Source organism: Erinaceus europaeus, chromosome X (assembly GCF_950295315.1).
Source record: "Erinaceus europaeus chromosome X, mEriEur2.1, whole genome shotgun sequence".
In the NCBI taxonomy this organism is placed as follows: Eukaryota; Metazoa; Chordata; class Mammalia; order Eulipotyphla; family Erinaceidae; genus Erinaceus; species Erinaceus europaeus.
In genome coordinates, this window is record NC_080185.1 from 15799578 (window position 1) to 15810530 (window position 10953).

The window sequence follows — 10953 nt, forward strand, 5'->3', positions numbered from 1 at the left end:
AGTACATAAGGATTCGGGTTCAAGCCTCTGGTCCCCACCTGCAGGGGGAAAGCTTTGCAAGTGGTGAAGCAAGGCTACAGGTGTCTGTCTCTCTCACTCTCCTCTCCATTTCTCTCTGTCTCTATCCAATAATAAATGAACACCTTTAAAAAAAAAAGAAATAAAGTATATTATAAAAAAGAAATATACATAAACAAAACTCATAGTGATGTAACTATCATGTCCTTGCTAGTTTCACTTACATAAATATCGAATCAATTTATCTCATGGGAGATATGGCTTCTATATAATTTTTCTTGCAAAAGTATAACAGTTTCTCTGGATATGTAGATTGAAAAGCCTTGATAACTGCTGAGAATTATAAGTGGAAGTGTGAAGGAAACTGCATGAATACATATTCACAAAGAATTGGATTTCAGGGGGCCAGGTGGTAGCTCAGTGGGTTAAGTGCACATGGCGTGAAACACAAAGACCAGCTCCAGGATCCTGGTTCGAGCCCCCGGCACCCCACCTGCAGGGGAGTCACTTCATGGGCGGTGAAGCAGGTCTGCAGGTGTCTATCTTTCTCTCCCCCTCTCTGTTTTCCCCCTCCTCTCTCTATTTCTCTCTGTCCTATTCAATAACAACATCATCAATGACAACAATAATAATCACCACAACAATAATAAAAACAAGGGCAACAAAAGGGAAAAAAATAGCCTCCAGGAGCAATGGATTCGTGGTGCAGCAATAACCCTGGAGGTCAAAAAAATTGGATTTCAAACTTTTTTCCCTTCTAATCATTAGCAAATGATAAGTATGCCAGAGGCTGAATAGACTTTAGAAGTAATACGATAGTATACACCATGTAGAGAATGTGCTTATTTTAGACAGTTCAAACTACATTTTAAATACTCATCTTTATGAAGAATACTTTAATGGTTTTAGAAGTGTTGGGGATTTTTGAGACCATCAAGAACATAAAAGAAAGATGCACTTTTAATTACACTAGTAAGAGGAAAGCATTATTGCTATTGGTTGTAGAGCTCCTAGTTTCCTTTTAAATATGTGTACATAAAGATATCCTTCTCTTGGTTCATACTATTTGATATATTTAATGCTATTAACAAATAAGTATATTGTATATACTGATAAGACCAGTTTCTTCTCGTCTCCCTGGTCTAAGAGTATTGGTGATTTAATTTTTCAAGAAACAAGCTGCTATTAGAAATGCATTAACAATTTAAGTCCAGAGTTGAAATTCAGTTTGCTAATTTGAAAACTTAAGGATTTAGATTAAAGGAATATATATTCAGAACTAAAGTCTATGCATTAAAAAGCTCCATTCAGTCTATTTTTCATCTGTTATATTGATAAAATAGTGATTATATGAACATAAGTTAACAAGAGTATATATTAACACCATTTCTGCCACCCAGTGCCATGTTTCATCTGGACTGTATCCAGAGACACCAGGCCTGGGATATAAACCCTTCAGTTCCAGCACTCTGGTGAGACCTTTTCTAGCTCATAGGACTCCTTAATTCCATTTCAGGTGGCACAAGTCCAAAGCTACAGAACCCAGATATAGACCAGGGCCCATGAGATAGAACACAGGTGCACATGTATCCATAAGTTAGGGGAAAATGTACGCCTTAAAATAAAAATGTGTGCCTAAGTAAGGACAGAGAGCAAGTAGAAAGACTTAAACAAGACACCATAAAGTAAGTATCTAATAAAATAGTTTCTACATAGAAACTATACCCTCCTCACATACTTCCTGTTTAACTTCCCTCAACCACTCCAAGTCCAACCATATCAGATAAAGTGAGGACCACAAAAGCTGGATGAGGGCAAGAAAGCAGCACACTTTAATGATGGCCCTTTTGGTCACTACAGGGCCATCATCATCCAGGGCCCTAGTCAGAGAATTCTGGGATTCCCACATAGGCTTACACAGATCCTTCTCTCCAACACCACTGGTTATCTCCATCAGGAACAACATGATCAAACCTCTTGTGAGCCTCTACAGGATCTTGCCCTCAGTGTAAGTCAACAATAGTAGAAACTGCCATACTCTCTGAAGGGAGGCTGGACCAACATACTCTGCTACTTGAGGAACACTGGTGCTGAAATGAGTGCAGCCTAGAATGTTCCTAGCTGTCATGGAATGTGAGCTCAGACCTTCAGGGATGCAAAGGTTACACAGGCTCCTGTGATGAATATGGGACCCAGATCAGATCAACAGTGTTCACAGTTAACAATATTTATAAATATCCCTGCATTTGGGAGATACTCTCTTCCCTGATCCAGCTTTCTAGTATTATTCCCAACTCTGACACCACCTCCCCAGACAATACCTTTAACCCACCTGCATTATAGCTGTCAGACTCAGGCAAAAATTAGTAAAGTCCCTTGAAATCTACCTGAAATAGACTTACTAGCTTTTTCCAAAATGGAGAACCCCAATGTCATCTGCTGTATTGATACCTTTAGGTTCCTGATTATTAAACAATTTGTTCTGCTTTATATCTGACTGTTTTTCAGCCACCAAGTTTAGTTGCTACCATGAAGTTAACCTGACTTCCCTGGGCAGATGACTTCATCAATGTGACCTGGAACCCCACCTCTCCAGAGCCTATACCCACTAGGGAAAGGAGACAGGCTGGGAGTATGGATCGACCTGCCAAATGCCCATGTCTAGTGGAGAAACAATTACAGAAGCCAGACCTTCCACCCTTTGCACCCCACAATGATCCTGGGTCCATACTCCCAGTGGGATCAAGAATAGGAAAGCTTTCCATGGAGAGGATGGGATATGGAACTCTTCTGGTGGGAACTATATGCATTTGTACCCACCTTACCCTACAGTCTTGTCAATCATTATATATATTTTTTCTTTATTGCCACCAGGATTAGTTTAGAGGCCTGGTGCTTGCAAAAATGAAGCCACTACTTCTGGAGGTCATTTATTCTTTTCATTCTTTTTCTTTTATGTGTTAGAACAGAGACAAATTGAGAGGGGAGCAGAAGACAAAAGGAGAAAGAAAGAGAGACACCTGTAGCTCTGCTCCACCACTTGTACAACATCCCCCTTGCAGGCATGAGGGGGTGCCGAAGCTTGAATCTAGGTTCTTGTTTATGGTGATCATAGGAAATTTCCAGATTTTAGCCCCTAGATATGCTTACAATATGTGCCTTGTAATCTGAGTGTAATCATTTGTAAATGGGCCTCCCTCAATATAGGGCAGAAAGACTGAAAATATAAATAAAAGGTTAAGAATATGTAGAAGGTTTGAAAGAGTGCAGGTGGTTAGTGCAGAAATGCAGGCTGGCCTTCCCTGGGTAAGCAAGTGATAACAAGTAGGGTCTACGGAGGTCCAATTGAACACTTAACTGAGAAGGCCCCAACTCAGAGCAGGGCGCCCAAAAGGTAAGATATTTGATACAGAAAAAGCAAGTGTGTCAACCTGTACATATAGTAGCTAAGGTTACTGCCATATTTTGTCCTTAATTGCTAGCTACCTCAGATTTTGTAACCCTGGCTAGCTTCCTCCCTCCTAAAAGGTATCTTATGTGGAGGCTAAACATTCCCAGATGCAGCTACACTAGAAAGATAACAAGTAACCATAACAGTAACTAAGGCAACCAGACCCTGAGCAGTGGGTACAAGTCCCACCCCCTTCACCTTGCAGCCTCTGCTTCTGTGATGACACGTTTGACTGTCAAGCCTGCACCACCCATATAAGCTTGTGCCTTCCCTTTGCAAGTATTAATAGAGTTCCTTAACAGTAGTCTGTGTGCTGAACCGGGTGCACCACCACTTGGTGAACATGCATGTTCTATATGAACATGAATGTGAATATAGTGGGTTATGGGAAAAGTCACTAAGTATTTCTGTATAGAAAAATGGGTCATGACTTCCAACAACCATATATATATATATATATATATGATACATCAGATGGCATTTCAACCTTGGTTTTCATTTGAATAAATGTGAATTGTTTTGTAATTTGTGGTGCCAGGTGTTTTAGGCTTAGATTGCATCAACTGAAACAAAATGAATGCAACTGGAGGTGACTGTTAAGTGAACTAAGTAGAGAGCTGAAGGACAACTACTGGATGGGCTCACTTATCTGTGCAGTAGATGGCTAAAGTAAAGGTACTTGCAAAAATCGGTAAAGAAACTGTCTCTTGGACTTTGTGAGTGCTAAGGGGTTTGAGGGGGGTGACACAGAAATAGAGTGGAGCATGTGGTGACTTGCATTCACCATGTGTGCATGTGAATATACTCCCCAAATATTATAATCTTGTAAAACACTGTGGTATCATTGATAAAAATATACAAATAGGGGTTTGATAGTGGCATGTCAGGTTGAGTCCACATGATACCATATACAAGGACCTGGATTCAAAACTCCATCCCCACCTGTAGGAAGGGAAGCTTCAGGAACGACAAAGCAGTGCTGCAGCTCGCTCACTCTCTCTCTCTCCCTCCCTCTTCTCTCAGTCATTCTGGGTCCTAGCAAATAAAATTAATATAATATATGAATGTGTATTATAGGTCTTCTATTTCTATCCAAGAATGAAAGTGAACAAATTCATACTGCATGCTAAAGTCATTTTTAAAATAGTAAAATAGTTAAGAAGACATTTTTTTTTTAATTTCTTGGACATCAAGCAGCAAAGGACAGTAATCTCAGAGATGGAAACACGTGAAGTGAACCCAGCAGCCAGCTGCCTAGAGAGAAACTGTGGGAAACAGGGCACAGAACAGAGACCTGGAAGTCACCTTGAGTTGATAAGCTAGAGCTGAATGGCCGGGGAAATGTTTCTGTCCCACAATTTATAAGGCAGAATACAAGAGGGGGGAGAGAAATTGCCAGAGTTCACACAGGTTATGGAATCATTCCTGCTTTAATCGAGCTGGAAAAGCTAATAATGTACGGCAAGCTGATTAAGACATTCAAAGGTTTTTGCCTGAGGAAAGAGACAGCGCTAACCATAGACTAAACAGAACTCTGGTCTCTTCCAACAAAATTCAAAGACAAGACTTGTGTTATACAGTGAATATTGATCCCACAAAGAATATATGGCCAAATATTAACTTCCATCATCCATGAATGTGGTTTTATTTAGAAACAATCTTTTAAAAATAATTTTATTTACTTACTGTTGGATATAGACAGAAAGAAATTGAGAGGGGAAGAGGAGATAGGGAAAGAGATAGAGGCCTGCAGCCTTGCTTCAGCACTTGTGAAGGTTCCTTCTGCAGATGGGGACCAGGGGCTTGAACCTGGGTCCCTGCACACTGTAATGTGTGCACTTAACCAGATGTATCACCGCCTGGCCACTAGAAACAGTCTTTACATATATGATTAAGTGAGACAATATCAGGTCAGACTGAAGTGGGATGGGCACTAGTCAACAGTCACTGGTAGTGGGCCAGTCAGTGGTATACCCGATTGAGTGCACATGGCAGTTGCGCAATGATCCAGGTTCAAGTCCTTGATCCCTACCTGCAGGGGGAGGAAGCTTCGTGAGTGGTGAGGCTCTTTTTTTCTCTCCCTGTCTCTCCCTATCATCTTTCTCTATTTCCCTCTCTTTATCCAATAATAAATAAATAAATAAATAAATAAATAAATAAATAAAATAAGAAAAAATGACTGGTGTTGATCAAAGGGAAGGAAAAACAGACACAGCGTGATAACACCATGCAGAAGTGGGGGGATAGAGGCTGGAGTGGTACAGCTATAAGCCAAGAATTGCCAACGACTCCAGAAACTGAGAGAGAGGCAGAGGACTGAGAAAAAGTTCACCTTTCTGACATTTTCAGGCTTCCAGAAGTGTGAATCAAGATATTATCATTCTGCTGTTTGCTACCAGCATAATCACTGTGGTGTGGTATTTACAAGACAAATCCAGCACTCCCAATCCAACAGCCACCCTGTTTTTTTTTTTTTCTTTTTAATTTGATAGGACAGTGATAAATTGAGACGAGAGAGATAGAAAGAGACCTGCAGGACTGTTTCAATACTCATGAAGATTTGTCCTCCCATCCTCCACCTGCCTCCCTCAGCAGGTGAGGACCTAGGGCTTGAAGCCTGGAGCTTGTACATGATAATGAGTGAACTCAACTTTCTGCACCATTCTGTGGTCCCAAGATACTTCTGTTTTTTTTTTTTTTTTGTGGGCTTTTGTTTGTTTGTTTGTTTTAATTTCTTCTTTTTCAGCCACCTTGTTTGTGATATTGTGTTATCACAGCCCTGGGGAACCAGTACAACATGAAGGATCATGTTATTTCCAAGCAACTTAATTGTTTCAGAACAGGCTAAAGGGTAATTATTTATAGGAAGACAGAAATATCTAACACTCACTGAATAAAAAAAAAAGTGCATTTTTAGCATCCAAGCATGGAGAGAAGTAGCAGACAAGATTCATGAGAAGGAAATTCAATGTATGGAATTCATTTGGAAAGGACATGACTACAAGTTCCCATGTTTTAATTTTCTGTATTTTACACATGAGTGAAACCATCTGGTAGTAGTCTTTCGCCTTCTTGTTTTCTTCACTAAGCATAATCACCTCTAGTTCCACCTATTTTCTCTAAGATTGTGTAGGAACTATACTGTTTATGGAAGGAAGGAATCAGGAACAGAACACAGAACTCTGGTGTGGAACAATAGCCCTTTATACTCTCAAAAACTACTATTAAATCACAAATAAAAACTTCAACAAATAAGAAAGAACAAAAGTGGTGAGTCGGTAGGTAAAGTCATTAAAAATATTATAGTCATACTCAATATTTTTAAGCAACAGGAAGAAAGTGCAGACGTGCTAAACACAGATACACAATTTATAAAAATTCAGGCAAGAACTCTGAAATAATCTTGTCAGCCCGGCCACAAAGTAGTACTGCAATATTGGATAAATTTCTAAGTACTATGAGCCTTAGACTCATCATCTGAAAAATGGGATTGATAAACCCTGTCTTGTAGGACTGTAGCAATACCTAGAAAGTAAAAGCAGTTGACTTGATACCTAGAATTTACTGAATCTTAAATGGAAGCTATTCATATATAATATTCCCCAGACTTTATTTCCCTCCCCTCTGAGATTTTTTTTCATCCAAGATGAATCAGATAATGTGCAGCTCAATAAGAGAGAAAATGACAAAGATGCAGCTACAGAGAGAGAGAGAGAGATAGAGAGAGAGAGAGAGAGAGAGAGAGAGAGAGAGACTTGTTATATTTTTCCTTTAGAAGGATATATAAATTTAGACATTGGTTAGTTTTCCACAGCCAAACAGTTGATAAAATCTCCATGAATTTAAATCAATGAAAAACTCCTTCCTCTCCCAGCTGCTCATTCATTCAAAAAACTATTTTCATTCATTTCATTTCCACAAAAACCTAGACTCCCCTTAAATTTGGCTGAATTGAACTCTGGATAATCTAAATAATAATTCACTGTTATTTTGATGGAGTGGGTTCTGGCTATCTTAGGTCAGGGGGGAAAAAAGCCAGGTAGTAACTTTGGGGCAGAACCTCAAGGAATTATCACCCTACTCCCTATAGCCCTTACAAATGCATTTATATACAGCATTCACTTCATGCACAGTGTTCAAATGGGCTGGCCCAGTCAGAACGCCTTCCACAGCTGCCTAGGAGAAGATTTCTCTCTGGTTTATCCACAATCCCAAAGTAACAAAGAGCAATTTCCCATGCAAGGTTTTTCTTTTACCTGGAAAACACAGTCTGAGAGCCTGGTTCCTGAACCAACCCACAGCTTAACTGATAATTCACTCCCACAGGAGAGATTGTAATTTCCCACAGTCACAGCCACTGCTGGCTCAGGACATTTGAACTTGACCGCTCACGTCCGGTGTCTCCCCACCTCACACCTTATGTCTACTTGTTCTTTAGGTCTCCAGACATCTCACCATCTTCCTACTGTGTGTGGTGGCCCTCCCATCTCCCATCCTATGAGCTGGCATGTGTCCTGAGTATTTGAATGTCTTGAGAAGTAACACAGTGATTTCTGAAGAATATACTAACACAGTGATTATATAGTAACACAGTGATTTCTGAAGAGTAAGCATTCAAGTAATACTTGGTGAATAAAAACTCAGGGAATAGGGTATTTTATCTATTAGACTTTATTAAGACAGCTTCTACTTTCTACACAGTCTAACAGTGTGATGTATCTTTTAATTTTATAGAAGAACCGACTAAAATAGCTAAGGAAAGTGGGGGAAAAATAAGCCCCGTTTACATTTTTCTTTATTTTCTGTAGAATTATTTTCAACATTTCCTCAGAAATTTCTGTTCCTGTGCAACTGTTAACTTGTTCCAGATCACAAAGTAAGATGAAAAGCTTCTCAGCTTGGTTTTATAAAATGTCATACTTTTAACCTGATAAGCACTAATACATATGTGATAAACTTTGATTAACTAACATTCAAAAGTTAATAAACTTTCTATTAAAAGGAAAATCCTTGGGAAAACAAAAGTCACAAAAAGGAACAAAAATGGCTCACAGAGAAAAGGAGCACAAAGTTGGTCACTGTGTTTTCCCCAGCATGACCCTGACTTTCCTCTTTAAACAGGAGTGAGTATTCAGACTCATTCTTCAGCTGGGACAAGAGGCTTTGTTGGCTAACGCTGTGAAGTGGACAAAGGAGAGGTGCTCTCCGTGGGGACAAATCTGGCCCTGGCTCTCTCTTCCTCATCTCTTACAGCCTTCTCATACCATAAAGAGTAGGAAATGGGGTCAGTTCCCTTGATCTTGTCCAAAAATTCCAGCACTTTCATCTTGTTGGTTTCAGCAAGAGCTCTTGGACCCCACAAGAATTCATAGCGCAGAGGATTACTGTTCTGGACCTGCCGGTATATCAGGTAATTCTCCTGCACCCATTCCTTGGTGAGAAGCATCCAAGGGTCTCCACAAAGGAAGTGGTCTCTCCCAACACCCACACCTACCATATTCAGGAAATCCCAGATATTTTCCTCCGGGGCGCAGTTACCCTCTAAGAAGATCAAACCCAGGATGATTATCAGAAGACCGATTTTAGGCATACTTTGGTTGTTACTAAGCATGTGATCATAGGTGAGCCCCAGTGAGTTGACAAGGATGTATGAGTGGACAGTAGGGTCCACCTCCTTCAATTCAATGCCAAAGATCACCTCTAAGCATTTAGAAGCTTTCTTAAATATCACAGGAAATCGCCTCCGGTAACCCTTTAAAAAAACCTTCAGCATTTCCGCCCTTGTAATGGGCTCCCTCAAACGATACTTGAGGATCATAAGTTGCACCAATTCCATCACCTTCTCATTAAGTGGATCCCAGGAGGGGGGTTCACTGTATGTGGACATGTGCAGGGAGCTTGCACCCTTCACTTGTGGGTTGCTGGAGCCCCCATATGATGGGCCCCATGATGTGCAGCGGCCAGAATTCTGAGGATTCAAGGTTGCAACAACAGGCCCTTTCTGCTCCCTATTCTCCATTTCCTCTTCCTCCTCTTCATTCTCAGTGTTTGGGATCACTGGTGAAGATGGCAGGGAGGAAGAGGTAGAAGGAAAGGAGAAATTGAAAGAACAAGAGGAAAAGGAGGAACAATCCTCCTCCTTCTCCTCCTCATTGGTTGTGGGTACCACCAGATCCTGTATGTCATTGTGGACCTGAAAATCTGCCTCCAATGAGAGGCGTGGACGCTTTGGCGAGGGAGGCATGATGACTGCTGTTGGGAGGCAGCAGGTAGAAATGCGAGCAGGAGGTTGAGAGATGGGACCCCAAGGGCCTGGGGAGAGAGAGGGGCGGTCAGTGAACTCAGCACACATACACAACCTTAACTGCCCCGACAAAACCCAACTTACAGATTGTGTCTTCAGGAGATGTTCAAAGGGTCCCACAGAGCTCCTGTCTCCCAGGTGGTTTTCCCCAGAGAAATCTGTCATGGGATGAAAAGCAGGAAGGGTCCTCAAGGTACAGCCAACCAGCATGGGCAAAGGTCTCCAGAACTGATGGGGCTTGGATGGGATCAAGTTCTGTGAGGACACTTCTGGGCTAGAGGCTCTTATGTTTCCCTCAACAAGGTCTGAGCCCCCACCCTGCTGGAAGAACAGGACCAACTTTGTGTCCTTCCCAGTGTGTGCTCAGTTCTTTTATCTTACTTCTTGGAGATCCTGTGACTCCTCCCTCTGCTGATGTCACCAGCTCTGATCAAGGTTTTCACCTCCCTGGGACACTGTAGGCAGAAGCAAAGACAGGAATGCAGCTACCCCCGTCCTGGGGGCTGCTCAGGCACAAAGTAGTCCACTCCGCCCTCTAGGTATTTCTCTGCCCTGATGGCAGAGCCTGTCCTGTCCTGAAGTCTGCCTCCCACCGAGGATGTCACCTCCCTGGGACACTGATCCCCCTCACTCCTGGTAGCGTGAGAGTCCCTTCCATCCAGCCAATCCTGCTCAGATCTTCAGAGGGCCGAGACCTTTGAGGTCTTTCTGTTCACAGAGGGAGACCCTCTTCTGACTGGACATGGCACCCTCCCCTGAGGCAAGGCCCAACTGGGGCTGGAGCAAGTTAGCAAGAAACACATCTGCCCACCAACTTCCTTAGTCTTCTCATGGCTGACAGTTGGGGCAGAATGGGCTTGTGAGAGGACTGTCTGTGGTAGAAGGTTCCACCATGCAAACTCAAAGTACTTGCTCCAGACAGAGCTTGTAATACCCTCCCCAATGCCCCACCCTCACCTCACCCCGCTGAAACACCAGAATGTTTTCTTGTCCTATGAGTCCTTAAGATGACAGAAAATGAATTCAAGGCAATAGAAAGAGGCCCCTTTGACCCACAGGCCCATTACAATATTCTTCTTCTATTTTTATTATTACTGGAGACAGAGAAAAATTGAGAAGGGGCTGGGAGATAGATAGGGAGAGAGACAGAGAGACACCTGTAGCCCTGCTCCATCACTTG

The 10953-nt window shown here is 41.9% G+C and overlaps 1 protein-coding gene across 1 annotated transcript; it reads right to left on the bottom strand.

Moving 5' to 3' along the window:
- Nucleotides 1-8639: 8639 nt before the first annotated feature.
- LOC103118075 (melanoma-associated antigen 10) lies at nt 8640-9488 on the bottom strand. The gene has a single exon (XM_007528255.1). It carries the CDS (start codon nt 9486-9488, stop codon nt 8640-8642), a length of 849 nt encoding a protein of 282 aa, XP_007528317.1.
- Between the last annotated feature and the right edge of the window lie 1465 nt (nt 9489-10953).